General features: G+C 42.3%; 4 protein-coding genes across 4 annotated transcripts; 3 read left to right on the top strand and 1 right to left on the bottom strand.

Moving 5' to 3' along the window:
- Positions 1-689: 689 nt before the first annotated feature.
- Positions 690-2,957, top strand: LOC120039596. The gene is made up of 6 exons (XM_038985009.1): positions 690-757; positions 880-1,179; positions 1,274-1,573; positions 1,686-1,967; positions 2,108-2,365; positions 2,502-2,957. Exons 1-6 carry the CDS (start codon positions 691-693, stop codon positions 2,627-2,629), a joined length of 1,335 nt encoding a protein of 444 aa, XP_038840937.1. The 5' UTR covers position 690; the 3' UTR covers positions 2,630-2,957.
- A 511-nt stretch (positions 2,958-3,468) lies between these two features.
- Positions 3,469-8,496, bottom strand: LOC120039597. Its single transcript, XM_038985010.1, has 8 exons — positions 8,427-8,496; positions 7,956-8,303; positions 7,537-7,866; positions 4,825-4,884; positions 4,491-4,634; positions 4,336-4,383; positions 4,186-4,248; positions 3,469-3,850 (listed from the first exon to the last, which is right to left on the bottom strand). The coding sequence occupies exons 1-8, from the start codon at positions 8,488-8,490 to the stop codon at positions 3,837-3,839; spliced, it is 1,071 nt and encodes a 356-aa protein (XP_038840938.1). The 5' UTR covers positions 8,491-8,496; the 3' UTR covers positions 3,469-3,836.
- A 725-nt stretch (positions 8,497-9,221) lies between these two features.
- On the top strand, positions 9,222-16,026 carry LOC120039606 (allograft inflammatory factor 1-like). The gene is made up of 6 exons (XM_038985029.1): positions 9,222-9,358; positions 9,620-9,681; positions 14,908-14,974; positions 15,083-15,124; positions 15,254-15,419; positions 15,595-16,026. The coding sequence occupies exons 1-6, from the start codon at positions 9,340-9,342 to the stop codon at positions 15,680-15,682; spliced, it is 444 nt and encodes a 147-aa protein (XP_038840957.1). The 5' UTR covers positions 9,222-9,339; the 3' UTR covers positions 15,683-16,026.
- An 825-nt stretch (positions 16,027-16,851) lies between these two features.
- Positions 16,852-21,316, top strand: LOC120039604 (casein kinase II subunit beta-like). The gene is made up of 7 exons (XM_038985027.1): positions 16,852-16,959; positions 17,496-17,570; positions 18,055-18,157; positions 18,481-18,596; positions 19,680-19,755; positions 20,029-20,218; positions 20,457-21,316. The coding sequence occupies exons 2-7, from the start codon at positions 17,499-17,501 to the stop codon at positions 20,545-20,547; spliced, it is 648 nt and encodes a 215-aa protein (XP_038840955.1). The 5' UTR covers positions 16,852-16,959; positions 17,496-17,498; the 3' UTR covers positions 20,548-21,316.
- Positions 21,317-24,220: the final 2,904 nt, after the last annotated feature.

A 24,220-nucleotide genomic window follows, 5' to 3' on the forward strand; every position in this document is an offset into this window, starting at 1 on the left:
TTCATGACCTTGCGCCGAAGAAACGGAGCGTTTGACTCGAAATGGTCGCGCACGGGTCGACGTTCAAGGCCCAGTTTAGCTTTGTTCAATCCGAACATCTGGACGTCTTTCCCGCGTTGTTAAACGGTGACGTCATATAAGTACCTGTACAACCGTAGCCAACAGCGCGACCCTGTCATTATGACATACATTTGGGAATGTTGCTGTATAATCGGTAGGGAAACAGTTAAACTAGTGGCCCCATTCAAAACATGTAGCCTCTTCCTGCTATGCTGATTTAATTCAATAAATCAATCAATGAGCAGGCTGAAAAAATGTAATAAATCTAATAAATGTAATATGGGAGAATAGTAGGATATTCTTTACAGTCATGGAATTTATATAACATCCATTTGGTGGGAAATGCCATAATTTTCTGCATGGTTTATCTCAGTTCTTATTTTTTTGCTTCATACAGTCTTGTGTTTGTAGGCTAGGTTATAAAACATAAGATTTAAAATAGAACTGAATGGAAAGGGGAAGAGCAAAAAAAGTAGGCCTACTTGGTTGAAAAATACCAGGGCATGTTGGCTGGTATTTCTAGAAGTTGGTGAAAAAAGAGAAGATGAGTGAGAACTTGTAATTTCCTGAATGACAACACATACTGTCAAAAGGACATTGACAGAAAGAAGAAAATCACAAGACAGAGAGATGTGTCTGTACTTAAAACTGTGTCTCTGGATGCTTTTACAGGCTATACTTGGACTCCAGTCATCTGGTAAATAAGATTCCTTTAACATTAGATTTTTTTTAAACATATTTTAAATCAAATATTTATTGATTCCCTATTGATTTTGTTATGAGAAATGTTGTAACACTTGCTTTTACACTATTCAAAAGACCGTAGGTCCACAAGAATCTTTGCTTCAATTGGAGACAGTGTGAGTTTACCATGTGGTACATCCTACATCAATTCCTGCTCCTCTGTTACCTGGAGTATAGTGAAAGATGGGTTTCATAACCAATTAGAACTATCAGGCAAGGTGAAAGCGGATGGTCCAAACTCAGGAAGAGCCAGTCGACTGAAAGTGGGACATGACTGCTCTCTACATATTCAACCTCTTGAAATAGATGATGGAAGAGTTTACACCTGTGAAGATGGGGCTACCAGTTCAAGTGTTTCTCTTCAGCTTCTCAACAGTATGTTACCATTTATGATCAACCTAAATTGTCCGTCTTTATACACACTATTTCTGAGTGAGTGTTGTCACCATATTTATTTATTTTTTACCAGTTGCTCTGGCAACAGACACCAATACAGCACCAGAGATGGATATCAAGCTCCAATGTTACCTGAATATATTCTCAGGCCTTGTCCCACAATGCAACCATAGTGAAATAAAGCTGAATTGGCTGAATGAGGCCAATACAGTGCTACAGGGAGAGAGATTTCAGACCGAACGTTCATCTGATTGCTTCTCTACGCTGACCATCCGAGGTGTCAGGAAGACAGACCATCACAGGAAGTGGCGGTGTCAACTGATTGAAGGAGAGGTTGTGAAGACGTCCCTCAGCTATACCACAGAAATTACAGGTACTTTTGGAACTATGTATTATTGCATCATATTTGCGTTAACACAGTAGTATATTGCAACCAAATTCCCCTCCCTCCTCTCTCTATCTCTCTCCCTCTCCCTCTCTTTCAGGAGGTATAGAGGAAGTGTTTGTCGCAGTGGGTGAGTCAGTATCACTTCCCTGTGTCACCCACTCCTCTCTCGAGGTGGGCAGCAGATTCCAGTGGACTCTGGATCAAAGGTCACTGTCCAGTCTGTCTCGGTCAGGCGATATCTCAGCTGGAACTCAGGGTCACCTCCCTGCATCTCACATCAGCCAAGACGGGTCTTTGGTCATCAGCAATGTGAAAACACTGCATTCTGGGCTCTACAACTGCTCGCAACAGAACAGAATCCTACTACACACTCTGGATGGTGAGTGTCAATGGGTTGTATCATTGAGACATAGATAAGTGCCTTACACTATGTATAAACGTAGTAAATTAGGGTAACGGCACAAAGTACACCACTGCTTTGTCCTGATATCAAGTAGATCTTCTTGTTGTTCTACTCAGTATCTGCAGAGTATGCTACCACAGGCGGAAACAATCTCACCCTGACATGCTCACTCACCTGTGTGGAAGATTGTGGAGACTTCCATTTATCCTGGATTCACAGTGGCCAGGATGGGTTGCAGAGTGACCCTATAGGACATAACAACACCCTCAGCTCCAAACTCTTCCTCCCTGACCGCCAGGGCACAGAGAAGATAGCCTGCGCCGTGCTCAGAGAGGGGGTTGAAATGGCTGTAAAGGAGTGGACCATCCAGAGAGGTAAGACTTGAAAGTAGTTTGGAACAATGCATAGCCATGATCTGTGTTGAGGCTGTATTCTTTCATTACTGTGATGTTGTGATAAGATATTGAGTTGTAATACAGTATCTGTGACTTTATACGTCTTTGCAAATAGGTCATGTTCTACCTGCAGTGGTATGGTCAGTCCTTCTGCTGCTGCTGCTCTGTGCTGTTGGAGGGGGCGTGTATTGGAAGAGGCAGGGCAAGGGAAGTGCCGCTGGTACGGATGTGTTCACTGGTTAGATGGTGTGTGTTACAAAACTGCAATTTGGATGTTGCATCCTTGATTAAACGTACAGTAATGAACAGCAGTGAAAGGGAAAGACATATCATCAGAATTAAATTCATGAGAAATAAAGCTGACATTTGTCCCTCTTTGCCTATAGAAGGAGAAGAACAGCAGACTCCTGTTGAAATGGTAACGATTCAGTAAAACACAACTATGTCATTCACTAACAAGTCAAGCCCAATTGAGTACGCCTACAACGTGACATCAAATTTGACTAAATGTCTTCTAACCCTTTTACCATGTTGGTGAACTAAATTCAACTGGTTTTACACATTCCATCTTTTCTTCGCAGACTCATTTCTATGAGGAGATTCAAGATCAACCAATTCAACCTTCCGGAGTAACCAACAACAGTTTCTATGATCTTCTGCAGGCTGTGAACTGAGTGTAATGTCATGTCCTCTATCTTTAGGCTATTAGTTGAGTTTTAAATCTAATTTGACTACTTTGTACTTTGCATTGTTTTGTGGTTTGGATTTTCCTTGATATTTTGGAACATTATAAGTGTCACAATGACATCAAGTCTATGCAGGTTGTTTTTTATGATGCAAATAAATTCATAAAAAGAAAATACCCTCTATAGAATATCACCAGTTACCACAGTAAAAAAAACGACATAAGTTGGTTGCAGGAACACATGTAGTATGACTCCTCAGTGTGGGGGTTGATGGCTAAGTCACCCCACCTCCTGTCTTGAAAATCCCTCTGCTGACTTTCACATCCCACATGAAACCTGGTAGCTTCTCTTCAGCACTGGGACTGTGACAAGACACATAATAGATGAGAGTGAACAGATACGTGTGTTTATTTAATTCAGGATGGCAGTGTGTGAGCATTAGCAATACAAGTAAAACCCCCAGAACAGCATGTCTCTGTCTGGAACAGCTCCCAACTACACATCCTGTGGTGTAGAAAAGCATCAGCACAAGTTCCACCGTGGGGTCACAAATAAAGGAATATATCCAATCAAATCAAGCTAAATACAATTGGTCACCTCATCCATTTGATTATTTCACAACTAAGATTGTTATTGTGTAATACTATGTAGGCTATACCAGGGGTTGAAAGATAAGTGTGTGAATATCATAAAAAAGCATTTCCAGATGTTTTGTGGATGGTTCAGTAAGACACGGTGTGTTGACTGAAAGAGGATTATTCTTTTCACTGGCATTGAACTGAAAGAAATAAAACATAAATACATTTGAATTAAATGTTAATTGTTTACAGAACTGAAGTTGTTAGAAACAACATCTGAACCTGGACTCAGACAGTGACCAGAAACTAGATTCAATCCAGATCGCGAAAGATCCGCATTTTAGCGTGCTTGATGTTTAAAGGTTATTTCCGATTGAGCTGACATATGCATTTTACCGTGAGTGCTATCTCCGCGAACCAGGTAGCATTGCCTTTAAATGCCAATCGTCCTATAACGTGGATCTACTGTGGTTCCGGATTGAATCGAGGCCCAGGTTAAACATTTTTCTACAAAAATATTGTGGAAAAAACTCACAAGTGCATAGGTTGTCCTTCTGGTCAAACTCTGCAAGTGAATACAGAAAATTGGATCCCATTTCTGTGAAAGAAATAGATGAAGACGTTATTTCGATGGACCAGGAGCCCTCTGAGCACATTCAGGATGAGACATAATCAACGGGCTTACCAGGGTCTTGTACATCTTCATAAGTATTACAGTTAGACTCATCTTCATCTGAGAAAGAGAGAGAGGCAGATTCACAATACAATAATAGTGTGTGTTTCAAAACATTTAGCCTTACTTTACCAGGTCAATATAAACGGAGTAGTGTCCGTACATACCGGAGTGTCTGCGGCGTCTGAGGCAAATGATCAATCCCAGCGTAAGAGCCATTATGACAATCACACACATGAATGAAGCCGCTATAGTAGCCGTTCCAACTGTAGTAGTCGCAACTCTTTCTGGACTCTGACTGGCAGTAACTGCTGAGTAGAGCATCAATATAATATGATGACAGTCATTCATGGTCTCATTTGATTGAACTGAGTGTAAAGCCTGTCGCGTGTCTCTTATCCTCTAAACCCAGTGGTGATAAATATGTCCACAAATATATTCAGTAGAATTGTTATTTTAAATAAATAAAAGACACAAATAAGAGAAACATTGTATATCTACCAGGGTTTGCTAGTTCAGTTGTGGTGAAAGTCCTAACAACCAGGTTCTCCTCTCCCTGTTCTGTTTCAATGGTAGAAAAGGATCATTATAGAACATCAAATTGCTAATGCAATGGTTGACAAATATAGATACAGTGCATTCGGAAAGTATTCAGACCCCTTGTCGTTTTCCACATATTGTGTTCTTATAGCCTTATTCTAAAATGTATAAAATAGTTTATTTCCCTCATCAATCTACACACAATACCCCATTAGGACAAAGCAAAAACAATTTTTTAGAAATGTTTGCAAATTCATTAAAAAATTTAAACGGAAATATCACATTTACATAAGTATTCAGACGCTTTGCTCAGTACTTTGTGGAAGCACCTTTGGTACGGCGCTACAAGCTTGGCACACCTGTATTTGGGGAGTTTCTCCCATTCTTCTCTGCAGATCCTCTCAAGCCGTCAGGTTGGATGGGGAGCGTAGCTGCACAGCTATTTTCAGGTCTCTCCAGACATGTTAGATGGGGTTCAAGTCCGTGCTCTGGCTGTGCCACTCAAGGACATTCTGAGACTTGTCCCGAAGCCACTCCTGTGTTCTCTTGGCTGTGTGCTTAGGGTCGTTGTCCTGTTGGAAGGTGAATCTTCGCCCCAGTCTGAGGTCCTGAGCGCTCTGGAGCAGGCTTTCAACAAGGATCTCCCTGTACTTTGCTCTGTTCATCTTTCCCTCGATCCTGACTAGTCTCCCAGTCCCTGCCGCTGAAAAACATCCCCACAGTATGATGCTGCCACCACCACAGAGGAACTCTGGAGCTCTTTCAGAGTGACCATAGGGTTCTTGGTCACCTCCCTGACCAAGGCCCTTCTCCCGCTTTTGCTCAGTTTGGCCGGGTGGCCAGCTCTAGGAAGAGTCTTGGTGGTTCCAAACTTATTCCATTTAAGAATGATGGAGGCCACTGTGTTCTTGGGGACCTTCAATGCTGCGGAAATGTTTTGGTACCCTTCCCCAGATCTGTGCCTCGAAACAATCCTGTCTCTCAGCTCTACGGACAATTCCTTCAACCTCATGGCTTGGTTTTTGCTCTGACATGCACTGTCAACTGTGGGACCTTCATTGGCGATTATAGAATGTAAATCTTGATGTGGCAACAAAAAAAAGAAGTGGGATGCATCCCAGCAAAGCCACTACACAACACAACACTAAATAATACATTAATTGCACTATAATAGTGACAAACGGTGCCCACAACCTGTTAGGGCCTACAAGCTGTCCCAACAGCAGTCCCAACACCTTACCACGGCTACACCTGGCTATCAGCGGAGCCTAGTCTGGCAGCGAAACAGTTGATTCAGCCACATTTACTGTCTTTAAAAAAAACATAGCTGATATGGCTGACTTGCTTAAACAACTGTGAATTCTACTGACAACTGATATGTACAAACTAGGGCATAAGGGGACGACAAGTGGATAAGAGTCAATCCGTAATTTCGATTAAGACAATGAGCGAGCTAGGACGGACGTAGTCAATATAACTATTTGTTCAGCACTTTTAAAATGTATAGTGACAGAATTCAGAACATTGGCCGTTCTTACAGTAATCTCCCTGTACACCAAGTCAGAACCGTAGGATAAATAAAGGGGGCATATCAGCAGACAATGAAAGTTCTTACAAAATTAGATGATTACATTTTAAAGGCTACATGTGTGCCACCAAGTGCGAAATTAAGAGGTGAAAATATACCAAATTATTAGTACGAGGCACATGGGCTACTAACAGCTTACTACACAACATACAGTGTACTACTTTCTTAGCTACACTATACATATCTCCCTGGTATATTACATCATTTATGCAACAGCATACAAGACATTTTTGGACTCAGCTTGTTGTGCTGTGCTCAGCTGAACAGGAAGGTGGCCCAGCGGTCCTTCGTGGACATATCGTGGACAGAACTTATTTTCACAGCTTGTTTTTCCAGAGTTCCCAGTTGTCTTTAACAGATGTTGCAGTTCCGAGTTAACAGTTGTTTTGAGCGCGGCACAAATCATGCTTCATTGACAGCATGGCCAATGTTGAACATTTATAATTTTAGACTAGGAAAAGAGACCATTAATCTTAGACTTGGCACCACACAGCCACTCCACTGAATAGCACTGAATAGCAGGCAAATGATTGTTTTCCAATGCTTACAGTTAGCGATTTCCAACTTGTTGTGTAATGTGTATTTCCAATGGCCGATGAGTACTGATATGTTTTATCTATAATTTCTCTTCATTATTTCTCTTCATATGACAAGGATTAAAAATGAATAACTGGTTGCCACTGGGGACTTTATATAGACAGGTGTGTGCCTTTCCAGATCATGTACAATCAATTGAATTTACCACAGGTGGACTCCAATCAAGTTGTAGAAACAGCTCAAGGATGATCAATGGAAACAGGATACACCTGAGCTCAATTTTGGGTCTCATAGCAAAGGGTCTAAATACTTGTGTAAATAATGTATTTCTGTTTATGTTTTTTTTAATACATTTTCAAAAAATTCTAAAAACCTGTTTTCACTTTGTCATTATGGGGAATTGTGTGTAGATTGATGAGGAAACAAAACAAGTTTAACAATTTTAGAATAAGGCTGTAACATAACAAAATGTGGAAAAAGTCAAGGGGTCTGAATACTTTCCGAATGCACTGTATATTACGAATAAGAATGTACTAGCACATACTCACCTTTAACCTGTAGCTTGACCTCAAAGCAGCGTTCATTTTGTCCCATCTGCAACCTACATCTGTACCATTGGCTGTGACTGTACTCCACCATGGAGAAAGCCAAAGATGCATCTCCTGAACTGAGATTCCCTCCAAAGCTCACTCTTTTTCCTAGGAATGTTTGGTTGGAGATATCTGTAGGGTATTGAAGTATTTGGATCTCACTGTCTCCCTTGATCTCTGCCCAGGACACCGATGATATTTGGGGCTTTCCTGTTGTCATGTTCAACAGGCAAGGCAGGGTAGCTATTCCGTTGGGTGCTGCCATAACTGAAGGTAGGATTTTGCATTCTTTGGAGGAGAAGAGAGGCTTACTCAAACAAGTTTGACTCTATTTTATTCGACACTTACATAGAAAGAAAGGGAATATATAATTTTACCTTTCACTTTTAGAGTGATGTTTTTCACCAAGACACAGCTCCATACCTGCCAGACCTTGCAACTATAAAGCCCTTCGTCAGATTTCCTTACATCTCTTAGAGACAGGGACAGGTTTCCAGCCACCACACCATCCGCTCCCGACTCGAAGGCCACACGTTCTGATTTATGGGCCACAGATGGATCATCAGGCCACACCAAGATGTCCTCAGGTTTAGGTGAATGTTTTGTCCATTTCACTCTGGTTGCTGAATCTATGCGAATTGATGTGAAACAGGGGAGGACAGCTACCTCTTCCTGAGTAGCTGTGATGAATTGTGGCGCCTCTACATGAGAACAAGACTCAGCTCCTGGGAAATTACGAAAAAAAGAGATCAAATTAGCATTATGAACTTTTGAAATATGCATACTGCTCTAAAAATCACTTTCAGACAATTAAATCAAGTGCAATTTAATCAAGAATGACTCCTCACCAGCAGACTGTGTTGTGATGAGCAACAGAAGTATTGATAACCCGTGTGACTGAAACAGTGCCATTATCCATGTGAGTGGGTGAAGTTCCTTATCAAGTTAGTCTCTCATCTCAGACTCCAATCTCTGTTCTCCAAGGCCTAGTTTCTATATGGGTCATGAATACACATTTGCGGGGAAACATTTATTGACTTCCCACATAAAAAGAATGTTGTTTTGAAGATTATATGCTTAACAGTGCCATCTAGTGTCAAGGACTGAGAACAAGTTATTTGCTTAAAAATATATACATATAAATTATACATATATTTAAACAGGCAAAAAAGTAAAGAAGAAATTCTTATTTACAATGACGGCCTACCCCAGTCAAACCCGGATGCTGCTGGGCCAATTGTGCACCACCCTATGGGACTCCCAATCAGAGCCAGATGTGATACAACCTGGATCCGAACCAGGGAGTGTAGTGACACCTCATGCACTGAGATGCAGTGCCTTTGACCCTGTGCCACACAGGAGCCCTGTATTTGTTCTTAACTGACTTGCCTAGTTAAATAAAGGTAGAAAAGTGCTTGCATGTTTTGCTGAAAGGACTTGAATAGTTTTTTTTATATGTCGACAATAATGTAGTGTGCAGTGTTTATGTGGTAGCCTAGTCTAGCGTATGTCAAATGCAAACCCCCTAGTTCATTGTCCCCTCCATAGACTCTCTTTGTTCTCTGTCTGTTCCGTCTGCTGTGAGTGGATGTGAGAGGGGAACTTAGCAAATGACCACACTCTAACTTTAACTCCCCACACTTCCTCTTCTGTCACAAAATACAGATACATACTTTACACTTTCAGTGTTCATGACACAACACCCAGCAACCCCTGGTCCCTTTGACTACTCTATGATCCACCAAATAACAGCAGATTGACATGGACAAACATTTGCAAGGTAAGTCTCTGTGTCATATGTCTCATCTCACGCTGTCCGTCCGTCTTTCTGTCTGTCTTTCTGTCTGTCTGTCGATATGCACTCCACAGATTTTATAAACAATTTATTAAAGAAATAAAGTGTTATAGCTAAATCAATCAATTAAATCAAATCTGTTAGCTTTAGTTATATCCTGTGAATGTGTGAGGGTTGTGTGGATAGATCACCAACAAGGAAGTAAGTAATAACATGTTTTCTGAGTTGATCCTCATATCATTTCAGGAGGGAAAGCATTTGGATTCCTCAAGTCTCAGCAGGATGTGAAACTGAACTCCATCAATGAGGTCTGTTGTTCATCTGTCTATAAATGTTATTATGGTAGTATTATCTAGCTATAGTATTATTGGCATCTTATTATCTATGTACACTATCCAGTGGCGATTTTAGCATGTAAATCTTGGTGGGGGAAAAGAAAATTGTGGGATACATGCCAGCAAAGCCAATACACAACACTAAACAATACATGAATTGCATAATATCACAGCTACACTTGGCTATCAGCTGAGCCTTGTCTGGCAGCGAAACAGTACATTCAGCCTCATTTACTGCCTTTAAAAAACTATCTATATATGGCTGACTTGCTTAAACAAATGTGGTTTCTACTGTCAATTGAGATGTACAAACTATGGCATAAGGGGACGACAAGTAGATAAGAGGCAATCCGTAATTTTGATTAAGACATTAATGAGTGAGCTAGAATGGATGTAGTCGATATAAATGTTTGTTCAGCACTTTTTAATTGTACAGCGACAGAATTCAGAACATGGGCCGTTCTTACAGTGCTCTCCATGTACACCAAGTCAGAACCGTAGGATAAAAAAATAATCAATGATTACATTTATCAAAAACAGGTTATAGGCTACATGTGCACCACCAAGTCAGAACAGTAGGCGAAATGTTTTAAATTATTAGGGTGAGGCACATGGGCTACTAAGATCTTACTACACAACATACACTTACTATTACTTTCTTAGCTACAGTATACATATCTCCCTGGCATATTACATCAATTATGCAGCAGCATACAAGACATTTTTGGACTCACCTTGTTGTGCTGTGCTCACTTGAACAGGAAGGTGGCCCAGCGGTCCTTTGTGGACATATTTTGTCATTAAACTTTGTCATCAAAGTCTGGCATTCTCTAAATTTATGGTGCTTTCAAGACAACTGGGAACTTGGGAAAATCATGATGACAACAGTGATCTTCAGGTCGTAGCTCTAGAACGAGGGCCGAGTTCCCGATTTACAATTCTGAGTTGGAAGAAAGTTCAAAACTTATTTTCCCAGTCGTAGCTTGTTTTTCCCAGATTTTCGAGTTGTCTTGAACTCACGAAAGTCAGATTTTGCAGTTCCAAGTTAACAGTTGTTTTGAGGGCGGCACGATGTTTCTTTGATAATGATTGGTTTGGAATGCTTGCAGTTAGCCACTGATTCCTTCCAAAACACTCATTGTTGAATTTGCGATTCCCAACTTGTTGTGTAATGTTTATGTCCAATGGGCGATGAGTACTGATACGTTTTATCTATAATTTCTCTTCATTATTTATCTTCACAAGACAAGGATTAAAAAGGATTTGCCAGTACATTGTCGACTTGATTCATGATGGTGACTGCTAGCTAAGATTTTGAAAGTATGATGTTGACATGATCAGTCCAATCAAAGCTACTGTAGATATAACGTGATTTGACGTCATTTTATCTGTGGCCAATGACCGTGAGCCTACTTGGATGGGCACTTCTAATGTAACTCTATGGCAGCACCCAAGGGGCTTGAATTTTTTTGCTCTACCCTTAGACTTGGCGGTGACGTAGTGTCCCCATGAGTGACAGAACACTGAGCCAATCACGGCGCAACACTCTATATTTTCTGCTGGCTGCCCCACCAGCGGCAGGGTAGCCTAGTGGTTAGAGCGTTGGACTAGTAACCGAAAGGTTGCAAGTTCAAATCCCCGAGCTGACAAGGTACAAATCTGTCGTTCTGCCCCTGAACAGGCAGTTAACCCACTGTTCCTAGGCCGTCATTGAAAATAAGAATTTGTTCTTAACTGACTTGCCTAGTTAAATAAAAGTAAAATAAAAAGCACTGAACTAGGCTGAAACACCTGCATTTTGGAGCTGCCTTACTCAAGAAAACAAAAAGAAGACCATGTTTGTATGCGGCTTAAATTATATGTTTTTTTTTACATTGTTGGCAAACTGATATGTGACACGTATTATGCCAAAATAACATGCGAAACAGGCAAGCCCCCAATTATTTTTTTGTGGGGCTCAATGTGGGGCTCAAAACAGGTGGGGCCCTGCTCCTGATTGACTGGTCGCCACTGAGGACTTTATATAGACAGTTGTGTGCCTTTCCAAATCATGTCCAATCAATTGAATTTACCACAGGTGGACTCCAATCAAGTTGTAGAAACAGCTCAAGGATGATCAATGGAAACAGGATACACCTGAGCTCAATTTAGAGTCTCATAACAAAGGGTCTGAATACTTATGTAAATAATGTATTTCTGTTTAGTTTTTTTGCAAACATTTCTAAAAACCTGTTTTCACTTTGTCATTATGGGGAACAAATGTATCAATTCTTGGATGGGTACTTCTAATGTAACTCTATGGCAGCACCCAAGGGGCTTGAATTTTCGAGCTCTACCTTTAGACTTGGCGGTAATGTAGTGTCCCCATGAGTGACAGAACACTGAACTAATCATGGTGCAACGCTTCGTATTTTCTGCTGGCTGCCCAACCACCACAGAAAGCCCTGAGCTAGGCTGAAACATCTGCATTTTGGAGCTGCCTTACTCAAGAAAACAAAAAAGAGACCATGTTTATTAACTCCATGATATATCTTATATATCTATACACTTCTGCAAGCAGGCCTTTCTAATCGACCTGGCCCGGGTATCCTGGAAGGATATTGACCTCATCCCATCAGTCGAGGATGCCTGGTCATTCTTTAAAAGTAATTTCCTCACCATCTTAAATAAGCATGCCCCTTTCAAAAAATGTAGAACTAAGAACAGATATAGCCCTTGGTTCACTCCAGACCTGACTGTCCTTGACCAGCACAAAAACATCCTGTGGTGGACTGCAATAGCATCGAATAGTCCCCGCGATATGCAATATTTCAGAGAAGTCAGGAACCAATACACGAAGTCAGTCAGGAAAGCAAACGCTAGCTTTTTCAAACAGAAATTTGCATCCTGTAGCTCTAACTCCAAAAAGTTTTGGGACACTGTAAAGTCCATGGAGAACAGGAGCATCTCCTCCCAGCTGCCCACTGCACTGAGGCTAGGTAACACTGTCACCACCGATAAATCCATGTCAATCGAAAATTTCAATAAGCATTTCTCTACGGCTGGCCATGCTTTCCTCCTGCCTAGCCCTGCCCCGGCCAACAGCTCCACCCCCCCCCCCCCCCCCCCCGCATCTACTTGTTCCCCAGCTTCTCCTTCACCCAAATCCAGATTGCAGATGTTCTGAAAGAGCTGCAAAACCTGGACCAGTACAAATCAGCTGGGCTAGACAATCTGGACACTCTACTTCTAGAACTATCCAACGCCATTGTTGCAAGCCCTATTACCAGTCTGTTCAACCTCTCTTTCGTATCGTCCAAGATCCCTAAAGATTGGAAAGCTGCCGCGGTCATCCCCCTCTTCAAAGGGGGTGACACTCTAGACCCAAACTGTTATAGACCTATATCCATCCTGCCCTGCCTCTCTAAAGTCTTCGAAAGCCAAGATAATAAACAGATCACTGACCATTTCGAATCCCACCGTACCTTCTCAGCTGTGCAATCCGGTTTCCGAGCTGGTCACGGGTGCACCTCAGCCACGCTCAAGGTACTAAACGATATCATAACCGCCATCGATAAAAGACAGTACTGTGCAGCCGTCTTCAATCGACCTGGCCAAGGCTTTCGACTCTGTCAATCATCGTATTCTTATTGGCACACTCAATAGCCTTGGTTTCTCAAATGACTGCCTCGCCTGGTTCAAATCGGAGGGCCTGTTTTCCGGACCTCTGGCAGTCTCTATGGGGGTACCACAGGGTTCAATTCTTGGGCCGACTCTTTTCTCTGTATATATCAATGATGTCGCTCTTGCTGCGAGTGATTCCCTGATCCACCTCTACGCAGACGACACCATTCTGTATACATCTGTCCCTTCTTTGGATACTATGTTAACTAACCTCCAAACGAGCTTCAATGCCATACAAAACTCCTTCCGTGGCCTCCAACTACTCTTAAACGCTAGTAAAACGAAATGCATGCTTTTCAACCGTTCGCTGCCCACACCCACCCGCCCGACTAGCATCACTATTCTGGACGGTTCTGACCTAGAATATGTGGACAACTATAAATACCTAGGTGTCTGGCTAGACTGTAAACTCTCCTTCCAGACTCACATTAAACATCTCCAATCCAAAATCAAATCTAGAATCAACTTTCTATTTTGCAACAAAGTCTCCTTCACACACGCTGCCAAACTTACCCTAGTAAAACTGACTATCCTACCGATCCTCGACTTCGGCGATGTCATCTACAAAATAGCTTCCAATACTCTACTCAGCAAACTGGATGCAGTCTATCACAGTGCTATCCGTTTTGTTACCAAAGCCCCTTATACCACCCACCACTGCGACCTGTATGCTCTAGTCGGCTGGCCCTCGCTACCTATTCGTCGCCAGACCAACTGGCTCCAGTTCATCTACAAGTCTCTGCTAGGTAAAGCTCTGCCTTATCTCAGCTCACTGGTCACGATAACAACACCCACCCGTAGCACACGCTCCAGCAGGTATATCTCACTGGTCATCCCCAAAGCCAACACCTCCTTTAGTCGCCTTTCCTTCCAGTTCTCTGCTGCCAGTGACTGGAACGAATTGCAAAAATCGCTGAAGTTGGAGACTTATATTTCCTTCACTAACTTTAAACATCAGCTATCTGAGGAGCTAACAGGTCGCTGCAGCTGTACATAGTCTGTAAATAGCCCACCCAATCTACCCACCTCATCCCCATATTGTTTTTATTTACTTTTCTGCTCTTTTGCACACCAGTATCTCTACTTGCACATCATAATCTGCTCATTATCACTCCAGTGTTAATCTGCTAAATTGTAATTATTTCGCTACTATGGCCTATTTATTGCCTACCTCCTCACGCCATTTGCACACACTGTATATGGACTTAATTTTTTTATTTTGTGTTATTGACTGTACGCTTGTTCATTCCATGTGTAACTCTGTGTTGTTGTTTGTGTCGCACTGCTTTGCTTTATCTTGGCCAGGTCGCAGTTGTAAATGAGAACTTGTTCTCAACTAGTTTACCTGGTTAAATAAAGGTGAAATAAATCAAATAAATAAAAATATATATTTTTTCATTGTTTGCAAACTGATACGTGACACATACTAATGCCAAAGTAACATGCAAAACATGTTGTTTTTTGTGTGGCTGAATGACAGGTCACCACAGACACTATCTAATCTCGATGTCTGCCTTGTGGTATTCTATTCTGAAGGTTTTTCTCACAGATCCTAAATATGCAGAGGAGGAGGACCTCAGCTCAAAACTGGAAATGTTTAAAAGTGAGATTTCAAGTATTTTAACTGCACATTGATCAGACAGTTATGTTTCCTTATTGAATGAATCAACAATGAAATAATAATTGTAATGTGTTCTATATTGTTTTACAGACAAATACATGGAATTTGATCTCAATGACCAAGGAGACATTGGTAAAATTGCCTTCTTTTTTTTACGACAATCCTGATGAATAACAAGATTAGGCTAATCATGAGGACAACATTGAGCCATCCATGTGAACTATCTTTGTCACGGCCTCTCTCTCTCGCTCTGTGTCACAGACATGATGGGGCTGAAGCGCATGTTGGAGAAGCTGGGCGTGGCAAAGACTCACTTGGAGCTGAAAAAGATGATGTCAGATGTGGTTGGCGGCGCTGCACGAGACACGTTCTGTTACACAGACTTTCTCAATATGATGCTAGGGAAGAGGAATTCCATACTCCGACTGTAAGTTAGAAGGAAACTGACACTACATTAATGAAGGCATTACATTTGACCTGAAATAAACTTCTGAATACGATTCTGAACTTTTGTAATCCACTGTATATCCTTTATGGCTATATGTCTTTTTGCTACATGACTTGTGTAATAATTTGTGTTGGTTTATTTTTCTCTGCCGAAGGATCTTAATGTTTGAGGAGAAAGGAAAAGACCAGGAGCCCAAAGAGAGTGGACCACCGCAACGCAAGACTTTTTCAGATCTGCCCTGAATGCAATTACGTTAAGGATCCAATCTGGTCATATAAAAACTGAATGTCAAATGAACTGGGTTATACAGGTTTCATTGTAAGGAATAAAGAAAGGTTTGATTGATCCATAGGCTTGTCCATTTGTTGGTGAAAAACGTGTGTGCAGCTGCAGAACCTCATATCAAGCTCTTGATTGAATATACTTAACAAAGTATATCAATTGTCAGAATTTCTGATAAAATGATAGAATCCCATAACAGCTTTGAGTGTTTGTGTAATGGTGAAAAACATCACTCTAAAAGTGAACGGTAAAATTATATATTCCCTTTCTTTCTATGTAAGTGTCGAATAAAAATAGAGTCAAACTTGTTTGAGTAAGCCTCTCTTCTCCTCCAAAGAATGCAAAATCCTACCTTCAGTTATGGCAGCACCCAACGGGATAGCTACCCTGCCTTGCCTGTTGAACATGACAACAGGAAAGCCCCAAATATCATCGGTGTCCTGGGCAGAGATCAAGGGAGGCAGTGAGATCCAAATACTTCAATACCCTACAGATATCTCCAACCAAACATTCCTAGGAAAAAGAGTGCGCTTTGGAGGGAATCTCAGTTCAGGAGATGCATCTTTGGCTTTCTCCATGGTGGAGTACAGTCACAGCCGATGGTACAGATGTAGGTTGCAGATAGGACAAAATGAACACTGCTTTGAGGTCAAGCTACAGGTTAAAGGTGAGTATTTGCTACTACAGTCGTGGCCAAAAGTTTTGAGAACGACACAAATATTAATTTTCACAAAGTCTGCTGCCTCAGTTTGTATGATGGCAATTTGCATATACTCCAGAATGTTATGAAGAGTGATCCGATGAATTGCAATTAATTGCAAAGTCCCTCTATGCCATGCAAATGAACTGAATCCCCCCAAAACATTTCCCCTGCATTTCAGCCCTACAGTCAGAACGAATGTGTGCGCTTGAGCATTTAGGCCCTATTATTTATTTTATTTTTTTCGTTCTTTGAATTAGTTAATTCTATTCATTTAAATCTTTAGATTATTCATATCTTATTTTTTAAATATTTTTATAAATAGATTGGGCTCTTCTGATATGCGAGCCGGAGTTCGCGAACGACCCATCACTAGTACTTCGCGGTTTGACTGGAACAGCAAACTGTTCATCAACATAGGTCGGAGAAGCCGAAGATTCCACCGGAAGTAGTATTCTTGTTTACAGCAGTTAGCTAAGGTGCTAGCTAGTTAGCAAAGTAGCTACCGGTAGATCTATCTAGCTAACATAAAAGAGGGTGAGTGAACGTGTGCTGACACAACACATTTGGATTTACACAGTACTAAATGAATTGTTTAGTTTCAAATCAGTATGGATTTCATGCGTGTGGAAAATGTCCGTTACCTAGCTAACGTTATTAAACTAACGTAACTAGCTAGCAAACACGGGGTTAGCTAGCTAGCGTTTCTATGTAGCTAACGTTAGCTAGCTAGAGTTCTTTATGCATAATTTGACTAACAATAGGTTTTTGTTCTAGCCCAGTACTAACACATCTGGGCTTGATGATTTGATTAGATTAGCTAGCTAGCATATCTGGGGCAGAAATAAAGCCTGCAGTGTACACATACTTCAGGTCCCTGGACCAGAATGGAATACACCACTAGCTAAAATCAAATCAAATTTTATTGGTCACATACACATGGTTAGCAGATGTTATTGCGAGTGTAGCGAAATGCTTGGCCCAGCTAGCTTTAAATTCTAGTGCATCAATGGAAATTCTGAAATGCATGTAATTTTTGCATGCCGTTGCACCATCACCCCCCACTTGTTCAGAGGATGAGCAGCTCGGAGGAGGTGTCCTGGATCTCCTGGTTCTGTGGCCTGAGGGGGAATGAGTTCTTCTGTGAGGTGAGTAGATAGCTAGTTATGTCAGAACATCACAGAATGAGAAGGACAGACAGGGGAAATACTATTGCTCTGACTTAGCCAACTGTTTGTGAAACTAGTTGAGTGTTTGAAATACAGAATGAACTGTTACAGCTACCAGCCAAATATACCCTAAACACAGATGGAGAATTCCATGTGAAAGAGGACCAGAATACAGTGTTTAAAGTCATGGGGTGGTTTTGTATTGATGCCATAGTGTGTAACCGTGACATGAGCTTGTTATTGCATGGTGGTAGCTTCAGATATTCAAACACAGTGCATTCACCGTGTAGGCTACGTTGCTTAATTCTACCTTTAACTCTTCTGCTTGTCTTAATTGCCAATACTGAAGTAATCCCTTTAACCTGTTATGCAATTGACCAACCGTGGCCTATTCATAAAGCATAGTAGACAGTGTTTGGCAGCTGAAAGCTACTAACCATGTTGATCCATTCCACTTTACCAGGTTGATGAGGACTACATTCAGGACAAGTTTAACCTGACAGGGCTCAATGAGCAGGTGCCTCACTACCGCCAGGCCCTTGACATGATCCTGGACCTGGAGCCAGGTGAGCTCATCACTACACCGTCTGGCATGACTTCACACTGACACTTCCTATAGGCTAATTTATCAGTTGTGTTTGTATTTACAAGTGCCTTTCAAAAGACCCAAGGACACAGTACTGTGACTACATACTTTGATTCATCTATAGGCTGAAGTCTACCTTGTGTTGATCTGAAAGCCTCATTTATGTGTGTGTATAAAGAAAGGAAAGACCTGTAGACGCTATAATGCTGCCTCCCAGTGCTTTATTCATGCACCATGTCACTATAGGCTTCTGTGTACTTTGTGTGTTGATCTGAAAGCCTCACTGTCATGTCTGTCTGTCAGATGAGGAGCTGGAGGACAACCCCAACCAGAGTGACCTGATAGAGCAGGCAGCAGAGATGCTGTACGGGCTGATCCACGCACGCTACATCCTCACCAACAGAGGCATCGCTCAGATGGTAGTAAACCCTACATCTGTATATATTGTTCTGGAGTCTGGATAATCTCTATATCAGGGGTCTCCAGCAGGTAGACTGTGAGCTACCAGTAGCTCGCAGCCCACCTAGGAGTAGCTCGCATTTTTTTCATGTGTGAGTTACATGCATTTTTTTCATGTGTTCCGTGGCAAACTGTCATAAATGTAAAGCTCCCGGCTATCAAAGCCACATTGACATTGTCCAACCCCTAGTTAGCCACTATTGGCTTAAAAAGCCAAACGTAACACAATCTGCCAATTTAATTTCCAGCAATATTGCCCCTGTCTGTTTAGGGTGCTCATTTGTCTGTGTGTAGCCAGTTAGCGACCGGAGTCTTTTGGGTAGACTGGAAAAAACGTTCCCAAAAAACGTTCTCAATTAAATGCATATTGCAAAGTAGGCTTATCTGACAGAACTATCGTGATGATTATTTGTATCAATGAGGTGCCGATTTGTTTTGCAAACTCTGTCATGACGTGCTGCAGCAGTAGGTAACAGCAGTAGGTAACAGCAGTAGGTAACAGCAGTAGGTAACAGCAGCAACATCACTAGACTGACACATTCCTCTCTTGCGAGATGTGCAATTAAAGGGTAAATTGCACTCAAATTAAAATGGGTTAGTTTTTTTCCCAGACCTCAAAAATGGTCTTCTCATGTGATTTTTAAGCTTTGACATGGACTCAGAACAACCATTTTCCTTCTTTCTCTATGAAGAAATGTAATATTGAGCAAATGTTAAAAATAATAATAATAATCCCAAACCAGGAGAAATAAAACAGTGAAAAGAGAATTCAGGAAAATTTGAAATATAATTTTATGGGGCCACTTGGTTGTCTATTAACCATTATTTTACCAGGTATATTGACAAAACAACTATTTGAAAGCTTTAAAATAAAAATGTAGCTCGTGACATGTTTCATTTTTTTGTTGGTTTTAAGTAGCTCATGCTAGAAAAGGTTGGAGACCCCTGTTCTAAATTCTACCTGTCCGTTTATGTAGTTAGTTTGGTTTTCTTGGGCTAGCTGTGTGACCATGTTTCACACTGAAATAGTTTTTGGTTTGCAGCTGGATAAGTACCAACAAGGGGACTTTGGCTATTGCCCAAGAGTGTACTGTGAGAATCAACCCATGCTTCCTATTGGTGAGTTTGACTTTAATGTGTTCATACTCCTGTTCACTTACAGAACATACCTCTTCTCTTCTCATGGAATTGAACCATTTCTCTCCAGTCACCTTTGAACTATATCACAGATTGTCAGCAGTATTTCACACAGGTCTGAGGGAATCTTCAAAAAGATTATTCTTGCTTGCACAGTAAATATATTTGATCAATATTTAATTGCCAGCTGACACCAGAATAGACTTCTGTGCCCTCAGCTGTGTTACATAGATGTTGATCTCTCCTCTCCCATAGGTCTGTCAGACATCCCAGGTGAGGCGATGGTGAAGCTGTATTGTCCAAAGTGCATGGATGTGTACACCCCCAAGTCCTCCCGGCACCACCACACGGACGGGGCCTACTTTGGGACAGGCTTCCCCCACATGCTATTTATGGTGCACCCAGAGTACCGGCCAAAACGACCTGCCAACCAGTTTGTGCCAAGGTTTATTTCTATAATTATCTTTGCAAATTCATCAAGATGCTCTGTTTGGCCCATTTGATTACATATGATTTGTTAGTGTTATTACATAATTCATGTTCAGCTGGGAACTGTAACAAAAACCATTTGCTTGATTTGAAGATGACATGTTTTCCCTCGGTAAGGAGATTGAGACATGTTAGCAGCCTTCTACTATCCACACTGTGTTATTGTGTTGTAATATTTAGTTGTTTTTTCTCAGGCTTTATGGCTTCAAGATCCACCCCATGGCTTATCAACTCCAACTCCAGGCTGCCTCCAGCTTCAAGAGTCCTGTGAAGGCTATTCGCTAGAACTTACACACCCGGCCGGGAAAGAGACATTTTGACTTGGTTGGAATGGAAGCAGTGGATTATGTAGCTCAATAAAGGCTTGTTAAAAACACATTATGACAGATAAAATACATACATGTAGATCAGGGATGGGAAACTCCAGTCATCAGGGTCGCAGTGGTGTCACACTATTACCCCATTCCTAGCAAACACAGCTGATTAAACACATTGCATTCTAAACTGAGGATCATGATTAGTTAATTATTGGAGTCAGTTGTGTTAGCTGCAGCAAAAATATGACAACAATCAGGCCACAGAAGGACTGGAGTTGACCATCCCTGGATGTCCGGACCAGGCCATCTGTCTGTTACACAGAATGCTCTTTGGTGATTGGCTCTAGCCTTTAGCCTATCAAAACCCTACTGACTACAATCTTGCAACTCTTCCCCTCTCCTTGACAGAACCCAATCTTTCAAACCTTTTTTCAGTTTGGCTCGCTAAGGCAGGGTCCTGAGCCCCCCCCCCCCCCCAGGTGCATGTTTTGGTTTTTGCCTGATTCTGATCTTTTGCCCAATTCTTGTCAAAAGAGCTGATGTGATTGGTCAGAATTGGGCAGCCTGTGTGAGCGCATCCTAATACCCGTTTTCACACTATCATGCCGACCTGCACCGTATTGGGCTGACTCGGATACATTCTCTTCATGGTTCCATTACCGACCTGCGCCGTATTGGGCTGACTCGGATACATTCTCTTCATGGTTCCATTACCGACCTGCACCGTACTGGGCTGACTCGGATACATTCTCTTCATGGTTCCATTACCGACCTGCACCGTATTGGGCTGACTCGGATACATTCTCTTCATGGTTCCATTACCGACCTGCACCGTATTGGGCTGACTCGGATACATTCTCTTCATGGTTCCATTACCGACCTGCACCGTATTGGGCTGACTCGGATACATTCTCTTCATGGTTCCATTACCGACCTGCGCCGTATTGGGCTGACTCGGATACATTCTCTTCATGGTTCCATTACCGACCTGCGCCGTATTGGGCTGACTCGGATACATTCTCTTCATGGTTCCATTACCGACCTGCACCGTATTGGGCTGACTCGGATACATTCTCTTCATGGTTCCATTACCGACCTGCACCGTATTGGGCTGACTCGGATACATTCTCTTCATGGTTCCATTACCGACCTGCACCGTATTGGGCTGACTCGGATACATTCTCTTCATGGTTCCATTACCGACCTGCACCGTATTGGGCTGACTCGGATACATTCTCTTCATGGTTCCATTACCGACCTGCACCGTATTGGGCTGACTCGGATACATTCTCTTCATGGTTCCATTACCGACCTGCACCGTATTGGGCTGACTCGGATACATTCTCTTCATGGTTCCATTACCGACCTGCACCGTATTGGGCTGACTCGGATACATTCTCTTCATGGTTCCATTACCGACCTGCACCGTATTGGGCTGACTCGGATACATTCTCTTCATGGTTCCATTACCGACCTGCACCGTATTGGGCTGACTCGGATACATTCTCGTCATGGTTCCATTACCGACCTGCACCGTACTGGGCTGACTCGGATACATTCTCTTCATGGTTCCATTACCGACCTGCACCGTATTGGGCTGACTCGGATACATTCTCCATGGTTCCATTACCGACCTGCACCGTATTGGGCTGACTCGGATACATTCTCCATGGTTCCATTACCGACCTGCACCGTATTGGGCTGACTCGGATACATTCTCTTCATGGTTCCATTACCGACCTGCACCGTATTGGGCTGACTCGGATACATTCTCCATGGTTCCATTACCGACCTGCACCGTATTGGGCTGACTCGGATACATTCTCTTCATGGTTCCATTACCGACCTGCGCCGTATTGGGCTGACTCGGATACATTCTCTTCATGGTTCCATTACCGACCTGCGCCGTATTGGGCTGACTCGGATACATTCTCTTCATGGTTCCATTACCGACCTGCGCCGTATTGGGCTGACTCGGATACATTCTCTTCATGGTTCCATTACCGACCTGCACCGTATTGGGCTGACTCGGATACATTCTCTTCATGGTTCCATTACCGACCTGCACCGTATTGGGCTGACTCGGATACATTCTCTTCATGGTTCCATTACCGACCTGCACCGTATTGGGCTGACTCGGATACATTCTCCATGGTTCCATTACCGACCTGCACCGTATTGGGCTGACTCGGATACATTCTCTTCATGGTTCCATTACCGACCTGCGCCGTATTGGGCTGACTCGGATACATTCTCTTCATGGTTCCATTACCGACCTGCGCCGTATTGGGCTGACTCGGATACATTCTCTTCATGGTTCCATTACCGACCTGCGCCGTATTGGGCTGACTCGGATACATTCTCTTCATGGTTCCATTACCGACCTGCACCGTATTGGGCTGACTCGGATACATTCTCTTCATGGTTCCATTACCGACCTGCACCGTATTGGGCTGACTCGGATACATTCTCTTCATGGTTCCATTACCGACCTGCACCGTATTGGGCTGACTCGGATACATTCTCTTCATGGTTCCATTACCGACCTGCACCGTATTGGGCTGACTCGGATACATTCTCTTCATGGTTCCATTACCGACCTGCACCGTATTGGGCTGACTCGGATACATTCTCTTCATGGTTCCATTACCGACCTGCACCGTACTGGGCTGACTCGGATACATTCTCTTCATGGTTCCATTACCGACCTGCACCGTATTGGGCTGACTCGGATACATTCTCTTCATGGTTCCATTACCGACCTGCACCGTACTGGGCTGACTCGGATACATTCTCTTCATGGTTCCATTACCGACCTGCACCGTACTGGGCTGACTCGGATACATTCTCTTCATGGTTCCATTACCGACCTGCACCGTATTGGGCTGACTCGGATACATTCTCTTCATGGTTCCATTACCGACCTGCACCGTATTGGGCTGACTCGGATACATTCTCTTCATGGTTTCCTTTCCCGCATGGTTCCATTACCGAGGGTGGACACGTAACTTGGCAGTGTGAAAAGGGTGATATACAACAATCTTCAATGATTATTCATATCCAGATGATTGGCTGAGAATCCAATTAACAACCAGTTTGATATGTATTATAGATTCCCTAGAGAATGGATGCTGCACAAATTGAATTGAAGACAGAGTTTATTAGATGTATATGTTCTCAGGGTGAAGGGCAACATGGGTCTGCTTTGTGCTGACATAAAATACCAGTGCTGGAACACTCACTGTCCCAAAGTGAAAATGGCCGGGCCACTTAAGCCATCATTAGTTGTAAACATGTCCGTGACAGAGCAGTTGTCTCTTGACTGGACACTGAGACGCATGGTTTCTCTTGCATTGGTCTGTTACAATATGAAGTGGTATTGAACACACAGGTGGATGTCTTTCATGTTGATAACCTGCAGCTACAACTAGTTTACATTATGGTACTACATTTTACATGAAAGATTTGTTTCTTTCAGTCTACAATTCCAGTGGTAAAGCTATTATTGATTTTCTGAATTCTGTATGCAAGCATCTGGAATTAAAAATGTAATAAAATTGTATTTCTTACAATTCTATTGGTCACCTTTTATTAAAAACTGTTCTTATTGTGACTGAAGTCATGCTCAGATAGACACTATA

This window comes from Salvelinus namaycush, unplaced genomic scaffold, assembly GCF_016432855.1.
Source record: "Salvelinus namaycush isolate Seneca unplaced genomic scaffold, SaNama_1.0 Scaffold284, whole genome shotgun sequence".
In the NCBI taxonomy this organism is placed as follows: Eukaryota; Metazoa; Chordata; class Actinopteri; order Salmoniformes; family Salmonidae; genus Salvelinus; species Salvelinus namaycush.